Source organism: Coregonus lavaretus (genome assembly GCF_964263955.1).
Source record: "Coregonus lavaretus genome assembly, chromosome: 16".
NCBI classification, from domain to species: domain Eukaryota; kingdom Metazoa; phylum Chordata; class Actinopteri; order Salmoniformes; family Salmonidae; genus Coregonus; species Coregonus lavaretus.
Window position 1 is genome coordinate 42872807 of NC_140003.1, and position 24755 is coordinate 42897561.

At 45.0% G+C, this 24755-nt stretch overlaps 1 protein-coding gene across 1 annotated transcript in view; it reads left to right on the forward strand.

Annotated features, from left to right (window-relative positions):
• The window catches only part of LOC311143851 (tensin-1-like), a gene marked incomplete at its 5' end in the record, with an annotated part of 71030 nt that extends 48386 nt beyond the window's left edge, over window positions 1-22644 (forward strand). The window contains 14 exons of the mRNA XM_084179728.1: window positions 2501-2694; window positions 2829-2967; window positions 6423-6524; window positions 8365-8542; window positions 8750-9912; window positions 10994-11080; window positions 12687-12815; window positions 13397-13492; window positions 15788-15865; window positions 16000-16071; window positions 19298-19466; window positions 19952-20020; window positions 20566-20595; window positions 21982-22644. Coding sequence (XP_084035854.1) covers window positions 2501-2694; window positions 2829-2967; window positions 6423-6524; window positions 8365-8542; window positions 8750-9912; window positions 10994-11080; window positions 12687-12815; window positions 13397-13492; window positions 15788-15865; window positions 16000-16071; window positions 19298-19466; window positions 19952-20020; window positions 20566-20595; window positions 21982-22123 — 2648 coding nt within the window. The 3' untranslated portion in view covers window positions 22124-22644. The remainder of the gene's footprint in view (window positions 1-2500; window positions 2695-2828; window positions 2968-6422; window positions 6525-8364; window positions 8543-8749; window positions 9913-10993; window positions 11081-12686; window positions 12816-13396; window positions 13493-15787; window positions 15866-15999; window positions 16072-19297; window positions 19467-19951; window positions 20021-20565; window positions 20596-21981) is intronic.
• Window positions 22645-24755: the final 2111 nt, after the last annotated feature.

A 24755-nucleotide genomic window follows, 5' to 3' on the forward strand; every position in this document is an offset into this window, starting at 1 on the left:
CCAGGACCGTTGGGTTGTGATGTATCTAACAATGCCCCTCCTCGATCCACAAATCAAAATCTGAGTTCAGCCTAGACATGTGACACTACTTAAGCCGTGCCATTGCAGGCAAATCATGAAATAAATAGATGGGCATATGAATTGCATGTGTGCAGGTTTTGGTGTTTTAGGCCTACACTTAGATCTTATCATGGTACTGTTTAGGTATGCAGCAAATTGTGTTCCAACAAAATACAATTAAGCCTTGTTCACACTGCACGCCTTAATGGTCAAATCAGTTTGGTTTTTCAAATCCATTTCGGAACACTGACTGTCCAAACAGCAAGTTAAAAGTGACCAAATAGGATTTTTTGTGTGTTCAGACAGCAGTCATTTGCTGACATGGCTACGCTAGTTGTTATAGTAACAACGGGTGTGTGTGCAGTGGTGTAGGCTGATTGGTGGTGGAGCTCCTGCTTCCTGTCACTCAGAAGTTATGTAGCAAGCTAAAATGACGACAATGTCTGCCATGGACGTTTACCAGTTGCTTTGAATGTTCAAAATCATAGTGCAGGAACACTTTTAAAGCCTCAAAGGATAAGATTATCCAACTTTTTAGAGCTTTCTAGCACATTCACTAATTTGTTTGTAAACAACCTAGTTACTTACTACATGTTCTTGACAAACTGTCAAAAGAGTAGCTAGCAAGAGACAAGATATGCCGAATAACAGTCTAAAAACCACTTGTGGGCAAATACATCAGATTTGACCATACAGACACAAGTCGGATGGCCATAAATCAGATTTGTATCTGATTTTCAAATCACTTACAAAGGTGATTTGAAATGTGGATTTTGGGCTATTCAGACTGCAGCAAAAATAACAGATTTGAATCAGATATGCAAAAATATAAGATTTAGTCACTTCAAACTGCCAATGTGCAAAAATATAAGATTTATGTGAAGATGTACACTATAAGATGTACACTATATTTCTGTTGATGTGTATACAGTGTTGTGCACTAGACAGACAGAAAGTTAGTTTGCCTCTTAGAAGACCGCTATCCTTTGATATCACTTTTCTCCCTCCAAAAACCCCTGTGTAGCTTTTGTCATTCAGTTTAAGGTTGTGTAATAGGAGATGTTTCCTCAGAGTCATGAATATGATTTGGGGTACCCAAACACATAAGGAATGTCTGACTCTTATGTGACCAAAGAGGCCAGATCTATTCTGACAGTAACTATAAGCCTCTTAGTTTCCCACAGCTGCAGGCTAATGCTATCGCTAACTCTCCCCCTGTGGATATATCGGCTGGCTTATCCAGCCAGAGGCTGAGCTAGGGCTCGTAAATATTTTTTTCACGGTTTCCATAACAGTCGACTCTCGCACTAGGGTGTGTTTGCATGCTTTTCCATCTTTGGGAGGGTATGTCAGAACTTCAAGCCAGGAGAATCCATGAATCAGATGGATAGTTTGTTTGCAGACAGTCAGTGCTAGCTACAGAGTACATTGCGTAAAACCTGGACGAAAAAGCAATGGAGGTATTTATGCGCAATTTTCCAATGACTCACAAAGAGAATAATCTTTACCCTAAACTTAAAGAACCCAGGGAAACGTTTAACATATCTTTAGGAAAAGCTGGATTTGATACAAAACATACAATGCGTGGCATGCTTACGTTAACCTAACGTCTCTGGCAACGAATGAACAAAAACAAGTTTTCTCTAAAAGTTCCCTACAAAAACATTCCCTCCACATATTGTGTCTGTTTAGATTTTCCCCCTCCCTTTTCCTTTCCAAACTGCACATAGCCCTGCAAAGCCGGCTGTTCGCTTCCCATAGTCACAACCTGTTTTCAGCAAAACCAACTCCAGTACCCCACCCGACCATGCAGTAACTAACACATTAGGATAACGCTCTTACAGAAATCCTGTTTGTTTTACACTGGCAGCTCTCTCCTTCCCTCCAAACCCACCCACTGAAATTAGCTTACTGGACCCTTTGAGGTTCATCCAAAACGTTAGCTACTGCCACAGACCATTACCCAGATAACAAGAATTACAAATTTAGACTGTTTCACTGATGTACCAGCGAATTCCTGATAATCTTGTGGCTTTCAAGGAGAACATTGATCCATACTGTTCCCCACTGAACAACCCAGAGCTCTTATAAGCAGATCAATTGATACACACTGTTTCCCACTGAACAACCCAGAGCTCTTATAAGCAGTGCCTGATTGTAGTGAGAAAAGTTCTGATCCGAGTGTTCAACATCAAGTAGCATTTTGAAAGGTCAGCTTTGCCGTTTCTAACCGCTTACTTGGTAACTGTGTCCTTATTATGTTGCTCCTGTGGATTAATGGCTGTGCGAAACGTTGCTGCTTTGCGGTGAAGAGCTGCATTATCAAGAGCATGATAATGATATGTGTGTTTGCAAAGATTTTTTATTTTTTTTACAAACCACTTGTGTGCAATGTGAGCGAGTTGTGATCAAATGTGACCCCCCTGAATGATCTTGGCAGGTGTCCAGTCCTGTGGGACGTCATTGGACGAGGCATCGGCCCCGCCCCATCACCGCACCGCCAGCGAGGGACAATGCATCAATGGCCACAACGAAAGCTCCTCCTACGAACCCCCGGTCCGCTCCCCTATTCGTTGCGTCTCACCGGAGTTCGTCAACACCATAGCGCTGAATCCCGGGGGGCGGCCCAAGGAGGTAGAATGCTCCGCCCCTAGCCCTAAACTTCTCTAGTGTGTCTCATTATTATATATTATAGGGTTGTGATGACCATAATGAATACTAATATATGTGTGTATCTGTGTGCATCTCCATGTTTTCCCTCCCTCCAGAGACACATCCACAGCTACAGAGAGGCCTTTGAGGAGTTGGATGGAGGCCCAGTCAGCCCCACGCCCACTATTGGTGGTGAGGTGTTCCCCCAAACCCCTGCCTTCCCTGTCTCGCCGCAAACCCCTTACTTCAACCTGTGTAAGTCTCCCCTCTGGCTGGCTGATGGCGCTGTGGAACTCAGGGATTTTACCATAGAGAATATTTAAAGACGTTCAGCGTTTACCATAGTGAACATCTAAAGAAATGTCTTACAGAAGGAAGTAGCATTAAATCTAAAGTCTAACTGTATAGGCTATTATAGTACATCATGAGAATGACATGTTGCATTCAGGTATGTACAGGTTCACAATGTAGAAACTATACAACTGATATTATGATAAATAACTTCAGGGTGGAATTAGTCTAGCTTTGTCTGGTTGGTTTTAATTCTTCTATCATAAAAATGTTCCTCTTCATCTCAAAAAAGAATAGACTGCCTCTCCCATTCCCCCAGCATTCAACCCTGTTTAGATGTAGGGCTAATTAACTACATTTCCCACATGACAAAATCTATTTCAAACCCATTCAGACAGATTTGAGTAGGCAGTGAAGGCAGGATAAATCCTAATAAGGCCACAGAGACCACACGGTCTGAGATGCCACACGGTCTGAGAGGCCACACGGTCTGGGAGGCCACACGGTCTGAGATGCCACACGGTCTGGGAGGCCACACGGTCTGGGATGCCACACGGTCTGAGAGGCCACACGGTCTGAGATGCCACACGGTCTGAGATGCCACACGGTCTGAGATGCCACACGGTCTGAGAGGCCACACGGTCTGAGATGCCACACGGTCTGAGATGCCACACGGTCTGAGAGGCCACACGGTCTGAGTGGCCACACGGTCTGAGATGCCACACGGTCTGAGAGGCCACACGGTCTGAGTGGCCACACGGTCTGAGAGGCCACACGGTCTGAGAGGCCACACGGTCTGAGTGGCCACACGGTCTGAGAGGCCACACGGTCTGAGAGGCCACACGGTCTGAGAGGCCACACGGTCTGAGAGGCCACACGGTCTGAGAGGCCACACGGTCTGAGAGGCCACACTGTCTGAGAGGCCACACTGTTTGCCATTGTCTCCCGAGTGGCGCAGTGGTCTAAGGCACTGCATTGCAGTGCTAGCTGTGCCACTAGAGATCCTGGTTAGAATCCAGGCTCTGTCGTAGCCGGCCGCGACCGGGAGACCCATGGGGCGGCGCACAATTGGCTCAGCGTCGTCCAGGGTAGGGGAGGGAATGACCGGCAGGGATGTAGCTCAGTTGGTAGAGCATGGCGTTTGCAACGCTAGGGTTGTGGGTTCGATTCCCATGGGGGGCCAGTATAAAAAATGATGTATGCACTCACTAACTGTAAGTCGCTCTGGATAAGAGCGTCTGCTAAATGACTAAAATGTAATGTAAATGTCTCGGCTCATAGAAAAGCCTGAGTCATCCTATCAGACAGAATCCCACCTCTCCTGCCTTCTAGGCAGTAATTCAGTGGGCTTAGAAATATGCTGCCATCCACAGATCAACATATCCTGGGATTCCACCAGTCTTCAATATGAAAGATAGGCACCGTCTAATTTCTTGATTTTATTCGGTGCCTGACTTTTCATTTGGGTTAAGGCAATGAGCTGGATCTAGACACAATAGCCTGAGTTGTGGATTTATCTTGGCATTCGACTACTTTTGAGGTCAGGAAACGTTTCACTGTGATGATTATGGAGTGAACTGTCCCTTTAAATACCATGTCAGTGACCAGCTCTACCAGTTACCTCATCTCCCCCTGGGCAAGGCCCTAAAAACGCCTCGTAAAAACCCTATAGCCTTTTTACTGCCCTTAAAGGTGTTACCCCCCCCCCCCCCCCCCCCCCACAACCTTCCATGCAAAGCAGGAACGCAATGTGCACAGCCATTGAGTACTTATTTTTCCTAGCTAAACCATGAAGATGTATGATATCTCTTTCAATGTAAGAAGATTCAAGTCAAGTATGCATCCACTTAAATGCATCTACTAGTAGTATGCTTTTACACAAGTATACATCCCACATTCAATATGATTACGGGTCCGGAAAGCTGATGTTGGACCAGTGATTAGGGCTACCCTGATCCCTATCACCGGCACATCCACGGCCCCCTCTCACCTCTAGACCTTTAGAGCGTCCCCCCACCAATACCCATTTTCCCAACACGACCCACCAAAAGGTAGGGAATTTAAAGTTGCCATACAGAACAAAGAATTGATTGGGATTATTTGGTAAGTGGAGGATGATGCACGTCCCTAGTCCCACTGTTGACGGTGTCGACCATCTTGGTCGAGGCTAAGTGACCCTGGAGTGACCACCAGCTCTCCCCTTCTGCCTATCATAGCCTCCCGCACTGCTTTACCCAGCATGCCGCTGGAGAGCAGTACCTCTTAAGACAAAGGAGCCCCTTCTGGACTTGAGGTCCACACCACATTAAGGAAACATACACTTATTCACTAACACTCATTCACTCACTCACACACACACACGAACACAGACACGCACACACACATATGCACACACACACACACACACACACACACGAACACAGACACACACACGCACACACATATGCACACACACACAAATATTTTCTAAATAACTCAACCTCACTGTCCTAAGGGTACTGGTGCTCCATTTGACTGTTGTCATATATGTATTCCTTTTGCCATCATTTTGGTAGGCAGCAACTTTTCCTCCAGCAGCCTTATCTTGTCTTATCTTGTCTTATCTTGTCTTTTCATACATACTGCATGTCAGTGAGTCACTGTTGTTCTTTTTTGTATCCGTGTTGTCGCTCTTCAGAGCCGCTGTGCATTTGTGTGCATGGCACACCTTTACTCACATCCTGCCTTGTGTGTGGTGACAGTGTCACTCAGAGGTGATAGGTCACACTGTGATAGGTGACCTGCATGGCCCTCCCATAGAGCATGAGGCATGGGCACAACCCTCACACCTCTAGCTGTGTCCGTCATGATATCACCGATGTTGTTGTGTGTCACCGTGTCACATTTCGTTGTTGTGATGTCTTGACAGCTCATCACCTGTACGCACCATATGTAAACACACACATTGGGTTTCCTGGGCCCAGATTAAGCCTAGTCCTGGAGTAGAAATAACTTTCAAAATATGTTCTCCATTGAGCATGCTTTTTATTCCAAGACTAGGGTTATTCTGGGTCCGAGAAACCAGTCCTTTATGTTCCTATTTAAGAGGCGTATGATGAGCTCATAGAACACGTTCAGCAATGAGCAACCTGTCTTGGAATTCAGGATTCTAACAGTTTAATAAATGTAGGCTGCATACCTTACATAGACACAAACCAGCAAACACACCCACACACACACACCCCCACACACACACACACACACACACACACACACACACACACACACACACACACACACACACACACACACACACACACAGAGGTACAACACGAAAAGCACAGGTGTTTACTGTCAAGACTGTTGTAATGAAGCATGCTAAATGCTAAGTTATGCTAAGTCATGTTGCTAAAGTATGTTATGTTTTTTTTTCCTCCTAGGCCAAGCTCGTTCCCCTCCAGGTCTGATGAAGACCCCTCTCTCTGCCTTGGGCCTCAAACCCCACAACCCAGCCGAGATCCACCTCAACCAGAGTGGCTCAGGTGAGTTAGCACCATTTATTCTATTAGCATAGAATTGCTCCATTCATAGGGTTGAAGAGCCTGTTAGAGCCTGCATAGCATTGTGCTACTTACATAGCATAGTGCTAACATGTAAGCATAGCATCTGTTAGCATAGTGCTAGACCCTTGAGGCCTCACCAATGTTAGCATAGTGAACTAGCTTTAGTTTGAGATACTAGTAGCATGTGTAGCAACAGGTCATTGAGCCTGTCTACTGTTTACCCCTTAAACTATAACTACACCCCCCTTCGCTGTATAATCCACCTCTTCATTTTGGTTGTACAAGCCCTCCTTCTCGGTTAAACTACTCACCGGTAAATTGAACAGTGTTTATGTCTCATATGTGGTGATATTGTGGTTGATTTTAGTGACCTAGGAATGTGTACGAAAGCTTGATTTATGGTCCACCTTCGCATGTTAATGCAGTCTTTTGAATCCCATATTTACACAGCCGACAGGCTAAATGCGAGAGAGACCCCAGAAATATAATTGTAACCTCTTTTTCATCCTCTCCTCTTGGCCTTTATGTTTGTCTAGTAGGGGCTGGAGCAATACGATATCCTTACTGGGAGGGGTGTTTGACTTGGCTCACGAGATGCGGACCCCTCTGCTTTGTTGTTCCTTCTGCGCTGACTGTTTCCAACATTTTGGTCATTTTAGCAGACGCTCTTGTCCAGAGCGACTTACAGGAGCAATCAGGGTTAAATGCCTTGCTCAAGGGCACATTTCACTGTTAGTCTACACCTGTTATTTACCACGTGACAAATAAAATGTGATCAACCAGTTCTTCTCCCTTTACTTTCTCTTCTCATCCTCTGCCTCCCTTCTCATTCCTTTCTTCCCTCTCTTTCTCTCGCTCTTCTTGTTCTTGACTCTTTCCTTCACTTCACGTCGCCTCAGACACTGAGAGCAGTAAGAGTGAGGAAGTTAAGAACATCGCCTGATCATCAATCAGAACTCCCCAGAGAGCATCCTTGTCATAAACCTCTTATTTTTTCTCACTCTTTTTTTTCTGGACACTTCTCATCTCCCATCCAACTTTCATCCACCCATCTCAGGTGTTACTTCACAATTGAGACTTCACAATGATGCACTTTTTCTCCATTTCTTTCTGTTCAGTGTTGTGTTTGCTGTTGTCACCACACCTCTTGTTCCATTCAGTCACTGTATGTGCCATGGGGTAATTATTGTGGGTTCTCCAGAAGAGAACAGAACAGCAACGGAACACAAATAGTTTCTAGATTTTTCTAGTCTTTGCGATGCAACGTTATGTGGGTTTGAGAGCTAGCAGACCGTGCTCTTGATAGGTTCTTGTAAACATCATTGGCCTGTCGAGGGGGCAATAAAACATGTATTTCATTATGTACAAGCAGGTCTGGTGACATGCTCCTGATGGGGTAACAGTGAATATGATGCAGAATGGACTCAGTCAGGTTGATTGGCTGCAGCGGGTGACTCTGATGATGAATTCAGTGAATGAAGAATAATAGAATGAGTCTGAAGCCCATTGTTGCCTCTCAGGGTCTCTGGACTGCTAAACTCTAGTTCCATTCATAGGAGTTTAAAGATTGTTTACCCAAAGTACAGGATGACTTGATTTCCAAACAACTCACTAATACTGAATTCAGTAGGTGAGAAAACAAAGAATGTTTGAAATGTAAAAGGAAAATGATGGCATGTTTACAAGGTGTTTACAAGGACACCTACTGTCACTGTTTAGGGGGGAAAGCCTTCCTGTGAAGCCAGCATCATCATCTTCACACAGTACTGTACACACTGTAATGAAATCAGCCTTAATGGCCAACTATGTATCTCTTCAGAGCCACTGAGCTATGTGGAGTCAGTGGCCAGATCGGCTGTGGCTGGCGGGGGACCAGCAGGATCACCCGTGACCCTCACCTCCACAGGAGAGACCTTGGCTAGGCAGACGACCCCTGACCCCTCCCCAACCCTCAACCCCCTACTGTCTAGCAGCAGCCCCATCCACAGATCAGAGGGGTGAGTACGAAGCAAACAACATTAAACATACACTGGTTACATTACATGATATTGGTAAGGAACCAGTGTTCCTGAAATATACTACATGTTTACAGATAGTAAGGGACCCATAGGTGTTAATACAGCATTTAGGTAATTCTACTGTAGGCGTCTTTCTAAACACGGTGTTTTCAGAAATGTCGTCCCCCCCTCCTCTCGCTCCCTCAGAGAACACCCCTTGGCTGACAGCAGTGTGAGCATCCCCTCGCAAGCGGCCATTGATTCCGGCTTACGCTCCTTTCCTTCCGAGGGCGCGTATCCCATCCCCTTCCCCACCCCTACCCCCATTGCCACTCCCACCCCATACCTCCAGGCCCTGGGAACCCCCACCTCCTCCTACCTGAGCTCCAACTCCCCCACCCTGTCCTACCTGTGTTCCCCCACCACCACACCCTCCTACCTGGGTCCCAGTGGCCCCATGGGGAGCTACTTCTCCCCGGACCCCAGCCCCCCCCAGCCCCAGCCGGAGGTATCCGCCCGGGAAAGCCTTGTGGCCGTCCGTCCCTCGTCAGTATCAGGAAGTCTCCACACACTGCATCGTGACCCCAACACCTCATCCAACATCCCCTCCCTCCAACATCGGCACCAGCCCACCAATCAGTGCAATCCTGTCATGGGCCACCAGCCCTCTCCAGCCAATGGCATTGTGGAGTTTGGGATCCCTGGGATAGTAATGACAGGAAGTCCCGTGTTGGGCCGCCACCACTATAACCCATGTGTGTCCCAGGGGACACAATCCAGCCCAGTGCTGAGCCGACAACCGTCTCTGACGCAGGCCTCCCAGGACAGCCCCGTGCTCAGCCGCCAGCCCTCCCTCACTTACAGCCAACCCATCCAGACCAGTATCCAGAGAAGTCCGGTGCTGAGCCGACAGCCATCCCTCACCCACCAGCAGGGCAGGGGTAGTAGTCCGGTACTGGGCCGACACCCGTCCCTCGGCCAGATGTCACAACGCAGTCCGAGTCTGGACCGACACCCAATGCTGCATAGTAGTGGCTACACCACCCCGGACGAGAGACACGGAACCCTGTCCCGTCAGAGCAGCTCCTCTGGGTACCACCCGCCCTCCACGCCCTCCTTCCCCGTCTTCCCCGCGGGCTACCTGGACGGGGGGATGGTGGGGGTAAGGCAGGGCAGTCCGGACCCCCAGGCACAGGCTCAGCCCCAGCTTCCGGAGAAGAGGCGCATGTCGAGCGGGGAGAGGCCCAACGGGGGGCTCTCGTACGGGACGCTGAATGGGAAAGTGTCCTCCCCCATGTCGAGTGGAGGCAGCACACCCAGCACTAGCTACTTTCATACACTGCCGGACTTCTCCAAGTTTAACATGACTGGTAAGACCACCTTGAAAACACTCTTAAAACGTAGCTACTGACGCAGTAAAGAGCATCCCCAACTAGCACGGACATCCCTAGCAAACAGGAAGTAAAGATCAGTGTATTTTCAAGGACTATGTTTTTTTTAAAATGGGTAATTAACATGAAACTCATCAACTATATTTTTTGGGATAACTTTTGATATGTGTTTAGCCACAATTGAGGTTTTTCTACAAATAAGATCTTTGTGAAAATTGTTACCCAATGCATACCTGAACTATGATTACACTAGTACCTAACTACATAACTACAATGTAAATCCATTTGTTTTCCTACACTAGTTTTTCAGTGAAACCAGATGAAGTGATTAGTTCTAGTAAAGTATAGTGAGGTAACGTGAATGCGGTCATACTCCAGTGGTTTTAGCTGAGCAGGAGCTCAGTTGGACTTACTTCTGTCTGTAAACACATTGCAGAGCAGATAAGTGAATTAATGTACTCTGAGGCAGCCCAGCCAGGCCCAGATGCTAGGCTGAGATAGAACTGGCATCCGGCCCAGAGCCTTGGTTGGCAGCCATTTTTGCGTCTGCAGCGGTTTTTCAAAGCTCCATTCCATCTTATACTGAGTATACTGACAGCAGAGTCCAGCAAGTACTTATATGGTCGCAGATACAGATACTGGCTTGTTTGCGAGGGTTGGCGCTAGGAGGTAACTCGCTAATAGCGCATATTCACTAATCTCTACACAATAAGGAGCTGTTAATGTTGTTTGGAAGTCCAGTTGATTTCTAGATCGGAGGGTCTTGGTCAGGATGATCCTCATGAAGCATCACTGCTGCTGTCTTGTTCCAGGTCTCTCTTGAAAAATAGATGTTTATCTCAACAAGACTAACCTGGTTAAATAAAGGTTAAATCAATCAATCACAGAGCCCCAAGACTCAATTCAATGTAATGTGACATGCAGCATTCACGCAGTATCATATAAACATGCCCTTTTTAACATGGTCAAATCAAATGACCTAATGGTTTTGGTTACTGTGGAAATGCCAGGTAAATCTACATGTCATGGTTTCAACACTACTTCTAATTCCTTCTCCTAGATGGGAGTCCAGAGACCAGGCTAAATGTAAAGTTTGTTCAGGATACGTCCAAGTTCTGGTACAAGCCTAACATCTCCCGTGAACAAGGTGAGTGAGACTGTTGTCATAGGGGGAAGAGATTAAACGTAACACTAGTTATCTTATCCCACTAGTTGTTCCTCTAGCTAGCATAAGGCCTATCTAAGGTAAAATGTGGCCGAGAATGTTCTTTATTTAGTAACCGTGAGAAAGTCAGGATGTGTGTTTGTTGTAAACCCTGTTGGATCCACCTGAAACATCATCCCCGACACACACATGTCCTAATTGACCATGTTCTGTTGTGTTGTGTTGTTTTCTGTTGTGTTCTGTTGTGTTGTGTTGTGTTCTGTTGTGTTCTGTTGTGTTCTGTTGTGTTCTGTTGTGTTGTGTTGTGTTCTGTTATGTTCTGTTGTGTTCTGTTGTGTTCTGTTATGTTATGTTCTGTTGTGTTCTGTTGTGTTCTGTTATGTTCTGTTGTGTTCTGTTGTGTTCTGTTATGTTCTGTTATGTTCTGTTGTGTTCTGTTGTGTTCTGTTCTGTTCTGTTCTGTTGTGTTCTGTTATGTTCTGTTGTGTTCTGTTGTGTTGTGTTGTGTTCTGTTGTGTTCTGTTGTGTTGTGTTGTGTTCTGTTGTGTTCTGTTGTGTTCTGTTCTGCTGTGAGGTCACTGTGTGGTCACTGTGAGGTCACTGCTGTTGGCCCCCACATCTGCTTCTACTCTCTCTCTTATTGGATTACATCATCTGGGTTTAAACACAAGCACATGCTCTGCTGCGATGACATCACACACGCGGACACACATTCAGACACACTCACAAACACACACCATATGTACTCCATTAAGACAAGTGGCCAGGGAACATCTGCATGTGATGTAGCTATATCTGTCTTACTTAAAGTCTTTAAAATGTCATATTTGGACACATAGGGATATATAGAATTGCATGTTACAGATGCATTACATTTTATTTTGTTGAACAGACAACAGATCACTGCTCTCCCCTGTACTTACATTGAAATATGGGATCACAAAAGGTCCTCCTCTCCAAGGAAAGTTTCAGACTCCCCCTCCCCTCCTTCCTCCTCTCCTCCTTCCCCCTCTCCTCCTTCCTCCTCTCCTCCTTCCCCCTCTCCTCCTTCCCCCTCTCCTCCTTCCTCCTCCCCTCCTTCCTTCTCTCCTCCTTCCTCCTCTCCTCCTTCCCCCTCTCCTCCTTCCCCCTCTCCTCCTTCCTCCTCTCCTCCTTCCCCCTCTCCTCCTCCCCCCTCTCGTCCATCCTCCTCTCCTCCTTCCCCCTCTCCTCCTTCCTCCTCTCCTCCTTCCCCCTCTCCTCCTTCCTCCTCTCCTCCTTCCCCCTCTCCTCCTTCTCCTTCTCCCTCTCCTCCTTCCCCATCTCCTCCTTCTCCTTCTCCTCCTTCCCCCTCCTCCTTCTCCCTCTCCTCCTTCTCCCCCCTCTCCTCCTACCCCCTCCTCCTTCTCCCTATCCTCCTTCTCCTTCCCCCTCTTCCCCTTCCCCCTCCTCCTTCTCACTCTCCTCCTTCCCGCTCTCCTCCTTCCCCCTCCTCATCTTCCATGTCTTCCTACATATTCTTCGCTTTCTCCTCTCCTCCTTCTTACTTACCCCTGAGTGGATACATGAAGTGGTACTGTATTGAATCATGTGTTATTGTGTATTGCAGCCATCGGCCTGCTGAGAGAGAGGGAGCCAGGGGCCTTTGTCATCCGTGACAGTCACTCCTTCCGAGGGGCCTATGGCCTGGCCATGAAGGTGGCCTCTCCTCCTCTTACTGCACAGCAGTCCAAGAAAGGTACTGGATCACCAACTGGGCTCCATCTTCCATATAGTGGTTAATAATATAACATCATACTGTCCCTGTAACTGATGGTGGAGAACACTCCCTAGAAGAGAAGAGCTAGCTCCTAAGGGCTGGGAGTGGATTGGAATGTATCCTACACACACAAACACACACACACACACACACACACACAAACACACACACACACACACACACAACACACACACACACACACAACACACACACACACACACACAACACACACACACACACACAACACACACACACACAAACACACAAACACACACACACACACACAAAGGGGGGAGAATGTTCTATGTAAACACAGTTTATTTATCTGCCAAGAGGCCAGTTTTAAATAGCCACTTAGATCATCCTAGAACATTCCATTAACCATCATATTTTAGTGTCCGGTTTGGCCTGTTGTCGGGCTGGGTAAAGAAATAAATCCTTACTAATAACTACACTATATAATACTTCCCCATATGAGGTGATGTCTACATACCACTAATAACGGTCTCTCTGCGTTGTTGTTCACCGCTGTATTGTTTGTCCTCTGGGGGCCCCTGTAGCTGGTGACATCACTAACGAGCTGGTGAGGCACTTCCTGATTGAGACGAGTCCTAAGGGAGTGAAGCTGAAAGGATGTCCCAACGAACCTTACTTTGGTGAGTCACTTTTAACCCCCCCACACACACATATGCACACGCACACAAGGGGAGGCAAGGAGAGCATTGAAGGAGGAGATCCTCCCTCTGACGTTTTGAGAGGGAAGTGAGGAGAGGATGGGCGGAGTCAAGAAAGGACTTTAGAGATGATATAATCTTTCTTTCAGACCTATCAGAACCCTTCTTTCTGACAACAGCATGGCATGTTTCTCAGATACAGTAACGGGGGACGAGTCAACTCCAGACATGAGTTTCATGATGTGGTTGTGGTGACTGACTCTTGGCTGTATTGGTCTGATGACTGATCCCCTCTCAGAGCTCTCCCTCTCCCGATCTTTGAAAGAGCATCCGTTCTCCCATCCCATCACGTTTAATCCTAATTATAGGATGGGATCAGTCAAAGTCGTTTAGTACGGTTCAAATGCTCCCCCCTCTAATTTCATCCACAGACCGCATTACATGTGTGTGTGTGTGTGTGAGATGAACAGTGTGTGTGTGTGTGTGTGAGACGAGCAGTGTGTGTGTATGCACGTGTAGGTGTTTAGCAAAAGATCCTCCGGGTGCCAAAGTATGATCAAAAATAGGATGTTTCCAGAGGGCTGTGTCTTACGTCAGCTCCATCCGGCTACAGGAGCCAATGCGTTAGATCATGCGTTAGTTGCTGTACAAAGGTTATGGTCTGCAACGTTCTGAGAAGGTGCAGGGGAGTCTGGCTTTAGCCTAGCTAGCTCCAGGCGTGGGTTCAAATACTACTTGAAACCTTTCAAATACTTTTGCATTTGCTTTAGCCTGCCTGGAATGCCAGACTGGTATGCTTTAAAGTATTCATAAGGATTTCAAATAGTATTTGAACCCAGGTCTGGTAGCTAGCTCCCTTCCCTCCCACATTATAGCTGTTGTTAAATGAAAGTCGTTTTTTGTAGCACTTTTCTCCTCAAGCCGGTCCAAGTGTCAAATCTCGATTTGAAATTCACTACTCGACTGAGGGACCTTACAGATAATTGTATGTGTGGGGTACAGAGATGAGGTAGTCATTCAAAAATCATGTTAACCACTAGTATTGCACACAGAGTGAGTCCATGCAACTTATTATGTAACTTGTTAAGGAAATTTGTACTCCTGAATGTATTTAGGCTTGCGTTATGGCAAAGGGGTTGAATGCGTATTAAATCAAGACATTTCAGCGTTTAGTTTTTTTATTAATTTCTAAAAACATAATTCCACTTTGTGTGTAGATCAGGGGCACAAAATCTTAATTTAATCCATTTTAAATTCAGCCTGTAACACAACAAAATGTGGAAAAAATCAAGGGGTGTGAATCCTTTCTGAAGGCACCGTATGCACGTATCAGTCTCTTCTTACTGGGAACCACAGGGAGATGGCTACTGGCCCAAGCACACAGTTAGAGTTAACTGAACCAGTCAGACAGCATCAGTTTATAAATGGGCTTCTTGAAGAAACCTTATCCCCGAAACTAGACTTAATGAATGATGTTCTAAAGGGAGGGATGGAAGTTGAATTGAGACGCTGGGTGTGTGTGGGTATAGGGTGTGTGTGAGTATGGTAGGGTATGGGGTGTGTGTGGGTATGGTATGGGGTGAGTATGGTATGGTATGGGGTGTGTGTGGGTATGGTATGGGGTGAGTGTGGGTATGGTATGGGGTGAGTGTGGGTATGGGTATGGGGGGGAGTGTGGTATGGGGTGTGTGTGGGTATGGGGTGTGTGTGTGTGGGTATGGTATGTGATGAGTGTGGGTATGGTATGGGGGGAGTGTGGGTATGGGGTGAGTGTGGTATAGGGTGAGTGTGGTATGGGATGAGTGTGGGTATGGTATGGGGTGAGTGTGGGTATGGTATGGGATGAGTGTGGGTATGGTATGGGGTGAGTGTCGGTATGGTAGGAGTGTGGGTATGGTATGGGGTGAGTGTGGGTATGGTATGGGGGAGTGTGGTTATGGTATGGGGGGGAGTGTGGGTATGGGGTGAGTGTGGTATGGGATGAGTGTGGGTATGGTATGGGGTGAGTGTGGGTATGGTATGGGATGAGTGTGGGTATGGTATGGGGTGAGTGTGGGTATGGTATGGGGGAGTGTGGGTATGGTATCGGGGGAGTGTGGGTATGGTATGGGGGGAGTGTGGGTATGCTATGGGGGGAGTGTGGGTCCAGGGTGTGTGATCCACATGACTTGATGAGGATATGTAATCTTTATAGAATTGTTGTCCTGTTGGCACAACTAATACTAATCTCTCTTTGTGTGTGTGTGTGTGTGTGTGTGTGTGTGTGTGTTCGTGTAGGTTGTCTGTCCGCTCTGGTGTACCAGCATGCCATGACTCCACAGGCTCTCCCCTGTAAACTGGTCATCCCTACCAGAGGTGAGGCCAGGAGTGCGTCTGCACCTGTGTGTGTGTGTGTGTGTGTGTGTGTCTGCGTGTTTGTGTAATTTTGAATGGATACATACAATTTGGGGTGGGGAATTTCTTCTGAATCATCTCCTGCTGTGTTTCAGATCTCCACCAGGATGTCCCAGATATCGCCACGCCAACCAACCCGGCTGACAACCTCCTCAAGCAAGGAGCAGGTTAGAGGCAGCATATCATTGTGTTGACCATTGGGTTTGGTTGAGCACTTTTCTATGTAATGGAAAGGTCATCTAAATGACTTTTGTTAGTTTGTTGTGACGTACTCTAAACCATTCCACTGTTCTCCCCACACTGGTGATGTCACCTCCGTGTCACTATAGGGCAGAGAGCCCCTGCTGACTCCCATGGTAAATCATGTGTCCTTTCATTTTAGTTTTCCTTCCTGTTATGAGACTGTTGGTCCCTGACTGCTGCATTCTGACCCAGATCCCTGACGTCTGCCTCAGAAGTCTCTGTGTTTGTCTCTTCCTCCATCTAATAGACAACAACAATGCTAACAATGCCTGAAATGTTTTCTGTCCAATGACCGAATGGTTTTGACCCCTGAGAGTCTTTTCTCCCATGCAGCCTTGTCCCAGAAAGCATGTACTGTCCTTAGAGCAATGGAACTGTCTTGTATGAAAATGCAATGCCTCTTTTTTAGCATGTGTGCAGAAATGCAGAACTTTAAACCCACTAGTACCAATGTGATATGTATGAATTTAACTCCCTTAACTGCATTGGAAATTGTCAAGAATGTACTGTATTGCCTTTTACATGTCAATGATTTTCAAAGCTATAAACTGCTGTGCTATATAGTACATTTATTTGTAGTCCTTTAGCAGACGCTCTTATCCAGAGTGACTTAAAGTAGTGAGTGCATACATTTTCATACTAGTCCCCCGAGGGAATTGAACCCACAACCCTGGCGTTGTAAGCGCCATGCTATACCAACTGAGCCAAACGGGACCCTATATATACAGTTGAAGTCAGAAGTTTACATACACTTAGGTTGGAGTCATTAAAACTCGTTTTTCAACCACTCCACAAATTTCTTGTTAACAAACTATAGTTTTGGCAAGTCGGTTAGGACATCTACTTTGTGCATGACACAAGTACGTTTTCCAAGAATTGTTTACAGACAGATTATTTCACTTATAATTCACTGTATCACAATTTCATTTGGTCAGAAGTTTACATACACTAAGTTGACTGTGCCTTTAAACAGCTTGGAAAATTCCAGAAAATGATGTCATGGCTTTAGAAGCTTCTGATAGGCTAATTGACATCATTTGAGTTAATTGGAGATGAACCTGTGGATGTATTTCAAGGCCTACCTTCAAACTCAGTGCCTCTTTGCTTGACATCATGGGAAAATCAAAAGAAATCAGCCAAGACCTTAGAAAAAAAATTGTAGACCTCCACAAGTCTGGTTCATCCTTGGGAGCAATTTCCAAACGCCTGAAGGTACCACGTTCATCTGTACAAACAATAGTACGCAAGTATAAACACCATGGGACCACGCAGCCGTCATACCGCTCAGGAAGGAGACGTGTTCTGTCTCCTAGAGATTAACGTACTTTGGTGCGAAAAGTGCAAATCAATCCCAGAACAACAGCAAAGGACCTTGTGAAGATGCTGGAGGAAACCGGTACAAAAGTATCTATATCCACAGTAAAACGAGTCCTATATCGACATAACCTGAAAGGCTGCTCAGCAAGGAAGAAGCCACTGCTCCAAAACCGCCATAAAAAAGTCAGACTACAGTTTGCAACTGCACATGGGGACAAAGATCGTACTTTTTGGAGAAATGTCCTCTGGTGTGACGAAACAAAAATAGAACTGTTTGGCCATAATGACCATCGTTATGTTTGGAGGAAAAAGGGGGATGCTTGCAAGCCGAAGAACACCATCCCAACCGTGAAGCACGGGGGTGGCAGCATCATGCTGTGGGTGTGCTTTGCTGCAGGAGGGACTGGTGCACTTCACAAAATAGATGGCATCATGAGGAAGGAATATTATGTGGATATATTGAAGCAACATCTCAAGACATCAGTCCGGAAGTTAAAGCTTGGTCGCAAATGGGTCTTCCAAATGGACAATGACCCCAAGCATACTTCCAAAGTTGTGGCAACATGGCTTAAGGACAACAAAGTAAAGGTATTGGAGTGGCCATCATTAAGCCCTGACCTCAATTCTATAGAAAATGTGTGTGCGAGCAAGGAGGCCTACAAACCTGACTCAGTTACACCAGCTCTGTCAGGAGGAATGGGCCAAAATACACCCAACTTATTGTGGGAAGCTTGTGGAAGGCTACCCAAAACGTTTGACCCAAGTTAAACAATTTAAAGGCAATGCTACCAAATACTAATTGAGTGTATGTAATCTTTTGACCCACTGGGAATGTGATGAAAGAAATAAAAGCTGAAATAAATCATTCTCTCTACTATTATTCTGACATTTCACATTCTTAAAATAAAGTGGTGATCCTAACTGACCTAAGACAGGGAATTTTTACTAGGATTAATTGTCAGGAATTATGAAAAACTGAGTTTAAATGTATTTGGCTAAGGTGTATGTAAACTTCCGACTTCAACTGTATATACAGAGTGTACAAAACATTAGGAACACCTGCTCTTTCCATGACAGACTGACCTGGTGAATCCAGGTGAAAGCTATGATCCCTTATTGATGTCACTTGTTAATTCCACTTCACTCAGTGTAGATGAAGGGGAGGAGACAGGTTAAAGAAGGATTTTTAAGCCTTTAGACAATTGAGACATGGATTGTGTATGTGTGCCATTCAGAGGGTGAATGGGCAAGACAATATTTAAGTGCCTTGGAACGGGGTATGGTAGTAGGTGCCAGGCTTGAGTTTGAGTGTGTCAAGAACTGCAACGCTGCTGGGCTTTTCACGCTCAACAGTTTCCCGTGTGTATCAAGAATGGTCCACCACCCAAAAGACATCCATCCAACTTGACCCAACTGTGGGAAGCATTGGAGTCATCATGGGCCAGCATCTCTGTGGAACACTTTCGACACCTTGTAGAGTCCATACCCCGGCGAATTGAGGCTGTTCTGAGGGCAAAAGGGGGTGCAACTCAATATTAGGAAGGTGTTCTTAATGTTTTGTACACTCAGTGTACATTTTGATGAATAGCGCTTTGTAATAGATTATTCCATGTTTCTCTGATCTTAAGCATACATGATACATCCTATAAATGAAACAATTGTAAACTGTTGATCATGTCACGTCACAACAGGAAGCACTACAACCAAACCATACGTGTTGTAGAAGCAGACAGCCCATGACATCATCTCTCTGCTCTTTGACCTCTCTCTTCTTTCCAGTGTGAAATGCACTGTGCTGATTGGCTACACCTCTCTCTTTTTTTTTTCTCCCAGCGTGCAATGTGCTGTACATTAACTCGGTGGACATGGAGTCTCTGACGGGACCTCAGGCCATCGCCAAGGCGATCTCGGAGACGATGGCCGCCGCGTCTCCGCCCACCGCCACCGTCGTGCACTTCAAGGTGTCGCCCCAAGGCATCACCCTGACGGACAACCAGAGGAAGTGAGTAGGACAAACAGGCATTTATAAAGTATTACTACAAGACCAGTGGTGTAGTGGAGGGGAAATGCAAGTAAATGCAGTTTACCCACCTTTTTTTACGGAACAGTTTACCCACCTTATTTTGCGGGACAGTTTACCCACCTTTTTTTGCGGAACAGTTTACCCACCTTTTTTTGCGGAACAGTTTACCCACCTTATTTTGCGGGACAGTTTACCCACTTTTTGCGGAAAAATGCATTAGAAGTATAGGTAGCATTACTTTTTTCACCACGACCCGGCGATCAGAGTTTACCAACCAATTTTTTACCACTACATCACTGTACAAGACTGTATATTGCATTTTTTAAACTGCTCAACAATATTTGTACCATAATAACAATATTTGCAAGTGACTTCCAGGTACGGCTCACTCTGACCGAGGGCATTATTCAATCCAACTTGCGTTGCTGTAGTGTAGTGTGCTAAACCCTGTTTTTACCCTACAGGCTTTTCTTCCGGCGCCACTACCCTGTCAACACCGTCACATTTTGTGATGTCGACCCTCAGGAGAGAAAGTGAGTGTCCACACTGAGCTACAACACACACCCACACACACACATACACACACGCACATACACACACACATACACACACGCACATACACACACACACACACACATACACACACACACCCACACACGCACATACACACACGCACACACACACACACACACATACACACCCACACACACACATACACACACGCACATACACACACACACACACACATACACACACACACCTACACACGCACATACATACACACACGCACACACACACACACACATACACACACACACACACACACGCACACACACACGCACACACACACACGCACACACACACACGCACACACATACACACACACACACACACACGCACACACACACGCACACACACACACGCACACACACACACGCACACACACACGCACACACACACACACACACACACACACACACATTGCTGTTTGAAATGAATGACCTCATAATATTATATGTCATGAATACATCGTACATAATGTTACATGATATCATAGTGTTTATTTAACCCTCTACAGGTGGAACAAACCTGATGGGGGCACAGCCAAGTAAGTATTCAGTACACCTGAGTAACATACACCTAGTCCTAGTGTGTTTCTGTCTGTACTGTTTATAGATAGCCCAACTTTACTTTGACTGAGAGTTGCAGAGCAACGTTTGCCACTGAAGAAAGTGAAGCAACCTAGCGAACCGGTGGAAGCGCTTGATACTTTCAGCAACTGGTCCAAGGATGGTTTTGATGTTAAGCACCTACTGGCACCGGTTAGAACTAGGGGTAGTTAGATCTGATTCCAAATCAGTTGTTGAACTTGACCACAATGGTTCTTTGGAGGGAAACTAGTCACTCGGGCAGATTTACCATCAGTTCCTGACCTGCCCCTAATACATTGGCCCATGTGATTTCAATTAGTGCTCTCCTCCATCCTAAATCAAATAAAAGGTGATATTTAGGAGTTCAGACATTAAACCAGGAGGAAAGAAGAAGGGATGAAAGCTCCCCACCAATGATTCAGAGAGGAGGAATAGATGGATGGAGAGATGACTGGGCTGAGGATAAAAGAGAGCCCCTTTAGCCAACAAAGCACAGTGTTGGCAGTCACGAGTTTAGAATTTATAGCATGTCCTGGTTTGGGGTTTTAAACTCAGGGATCATAGTACCTATGAATTTACTGTTATGAGACTTAGGGCTCAATTGTATAAACTCATATGGTCTAAAAGGCAGTAGAGTAAGTCAAGTAGACAAAATATCATTATCATTACTGGAAGATATTTATCATTACAGCCAGGGCAAAATATGAATAAAAAAGTCCAACCAAGTGGCAGGTGAATTTTTTCACCAAAGTTAGTTTCAGGCCCTGGTTACAGCATAAAGACAGGGTTCTATTCAATCCGTATCCCTAATGTTCAGCTCTATAGCGTGATTGAAATCTAAAGGCGATATTCACCTGTTCGCGGAGACTGCATTCTCGGTAAACGCTGCATATGTCGGCTCAATCAGAAATGTAGCCGAACTTCGCCGAATTTGGATTGAATTTGACCCTAAGTAATCCCAAATGGTAACAGTGGCATGGAGCGTCCCATAGAGACTAACCATGGAACTATAGAGATGGAAAACAAACAATTTAGCAAAACAATATCTCTTAATGGTTACAGTAAAGCATGAATGATAATGGATGTGTTTGAGTGAACCAGCTCAAGTGATGAGTAACCTTGCCTAAGGCCTGAGGTAATAGGCTTTAGCTCAGCAGGCTAAAATAGTCTTGTAGCATGAAGACAACCAAGGTTCAAACCCATTTGGTCACACACTCACACACACACACTTTTCATCTATGATTCATATGATTTCCTACAGATTAATTTGATCAGTCCAGTCCCCTTAGACTGGTTAGAACAAGCCGATAAAAGACATTGACAGCTTCCCTTCCCTTTTCCAGGTTCTTTGGGTTCGTGGCTCGGAAGCAAGGAAGCACAACTGACAACGTCAGTCACCTCTTTGCCGAGATGGACCCCGATCAACCCGCCAGCGCCATCGTCAACTTTGTCTCCAAGGTGATGATCGGCTCACAGAAACGATGAGCTGACCTTTTGGTGACCACTGGCTTTTTTTCGTTTTTTGTTGTTATTTTTAACTACGGAGGAAATATATGTCCTATTTTTATTAGTTTGTGTTCTGCGTTTAATCTTGTGTCACCTCTTTCCTTCTGATCTTGTCTTTTACCTGTGTGTGTGTGTGTGTGTGTGTGTGTGTGTGCGTAATGTGCGCGTACGTGTGTGTGTTTCTTCTTGGAAGGACTCCTTCGTGGCGCTAATTAGAGGGATAGAGGAAGTGCAGTTTGTGGGGTGTGGCTGTGTGGGATGTGGGATGTTGGCTATGGGAGGCCATTGTGATCTCTAGCAGGGTAGCACAAGAACAGGAAGAGGAAATGATGTCAGTGTTGATGTCAGTGTGCATGATGCGTAAAAAGAGAAGAAGAAGTAAAGTTGTGTGATGTAAAGGAGGGTGTTATGCTATCAGGCGTTTGGACTGGTCAACCAAAGATTTTTTTTAAGCAGCGAATATGTCACTGTCGGAAGGTATGCTAGAAATGATATTTTGTAAAAAAAAAAAATAAAAAAAAAATAAATACATTTTATGTTCTTTCTATATACAAGTACATACTGTATTTATATATTTTTTCCTAAAGAGTTTGCATCTTTGCTTTCTTTGCAAACCGTATTCCAGTATTTTTGCACGCTGGCGAGTTGAATACATGTAAATATCACAGAGTGCTCTCTGGGTAGGGTGTGGATGACTTGGGGCCTAAAATTGTTGTTGTTGTTGGATTTCTTTTAAAGAGCTTTCAGTAAAGAAAGAAAAGAAAGAACAAAGCTGTTCTCTTCAGAACAACAGAACACATCTGTCCTAGTCTCCTCCTCCGACTTCTACCTTCTTTTCCCCTCCTCTTTTTAACGGTTGAAGGAGGGAGGATAGATAGAAGCTTGTCCAGTTTGGTCCAACTATTCACCTACAGAGGGGTATTAAAACCGTGTAATGACGCTGGCAGCTGGCGTCACCCTTCTAGACCAACCTGCAATGCACCTCTCTATATATACATTTTGTTTTGGCTGATTGGTTCCCCTTTTTGTGTCTACCATTGACTATCATTGAAAAACTGCCACTCCAATCCGCTGTGCATGTATGAACATCATGGAAGGTCAGAGTTCACTGCTGATTTTTGAAGGGCGGAGGGGTTTGGGCAACGAGAGCTTAAGTCCACATTGATACTGCTACAGCATAGAACTCTCTCTATATTCTCCCCCTGCAACCATCCCAGTAAAGATCGAGAGATGCCACTATCTTTACAGATCAGCCTGTCAAACGTGTAACACCCACATCATACCCACAAGTAAGCTATATACATACAAATATACATATATATAAAACTTCAAAAAATATATTTATTTTTTTGCTCTGTCACTCTGTTAACTCATATATCAACATTTACATATATAGTCTACTCTACATCAAGATATACTGAGTGTCAAATAAATTGACTGTACTTTGGCTAAGATTTCATGAGACTTTGAACTGCATCTAAATATATAAATAATAATAATAAAGTGTAAAGTGTATGTATTTTAAAGCTTTGTTAAAAAAAAAAAATCACTGCATTACTTTGTTGACGTTATGAGTCTTTGTATGAAGCAGCCTTTGGTGGGGGGGGGGGGGAGAGAAAGAGCGTCTAGGAAAGTTCTTTGTTGCAAAAAATTGTGCCAACATTTGAAGTTTTTGTCAAAATAAACCTGCCTAAAATGGAAAGGTCAGAGTTAAACACTTAAACGTTGTCATGTGAAATATCAATGCATCTATGTGTAGTTGTATGTTCGCTGCGTGTTTTGGAGGCGAGATATTCTTTCCGTGACTACTTCCTCTATCTAACATCACAGGTTTAGTGAAGGACCACCATATTATCTCTTGAGCAATTATTAATGTTGTTATGTAGGGCCTACTGCCATCGTGTGGTGAACCAAAGTTTGACTACCAATTGTGTTTTTACTACAGTGTTTTAACTGTGATTTCAGCAATTACCTTCAATGGACTAGCAAGACTCAAATGGCTGAGTTTAAATGATTATTTTCTGAATAAGGAAGACAAATATTATGTCAATTTTTTGGCCGTTATTATTTTATGAATGTCCTTATTCAATTTGATTCTGTTTGGAGCAGGTTAGCCGAATCTCAATGGTCAAACCTACTCCAGTGAGAAAAAAAAAACTAGCACTTATAAATGGCATTCTGTCATGTCAAAATACACAGTAAATGTTTGCATGTCCACTTCTGTTACCTCTTAATATTTTGTATCAACTGGGTCTTTTGTGTTTAAGCTTTAAGCTCCACTGTCTTCTCCCATGGAGTCTGTACTTGTTCCATTCAAACATCAAACTGTTCATTCTTCTTCAATGAGAATCCCTCCATTTTAAATTTAATCGTATTTATTATTTTGATGAGTCTCACAACTGTAACACTAAATGTGGCAAAAGCATGGTGGATTCTGCATTTTTCTATGAGAAACGTGTGAGAAATGCATGTCGGGTAAATCCCCCTCTACCACAAAACGAATGTCAGTCTCATTGTTTGGCGCGTAAGAAGTCTCTTCTGATGTACATGTGGCCACTTTGAGGAAATAGCCTGGACTTAGAATGTGTGAATGAATGGGCTTCTGTGCCTG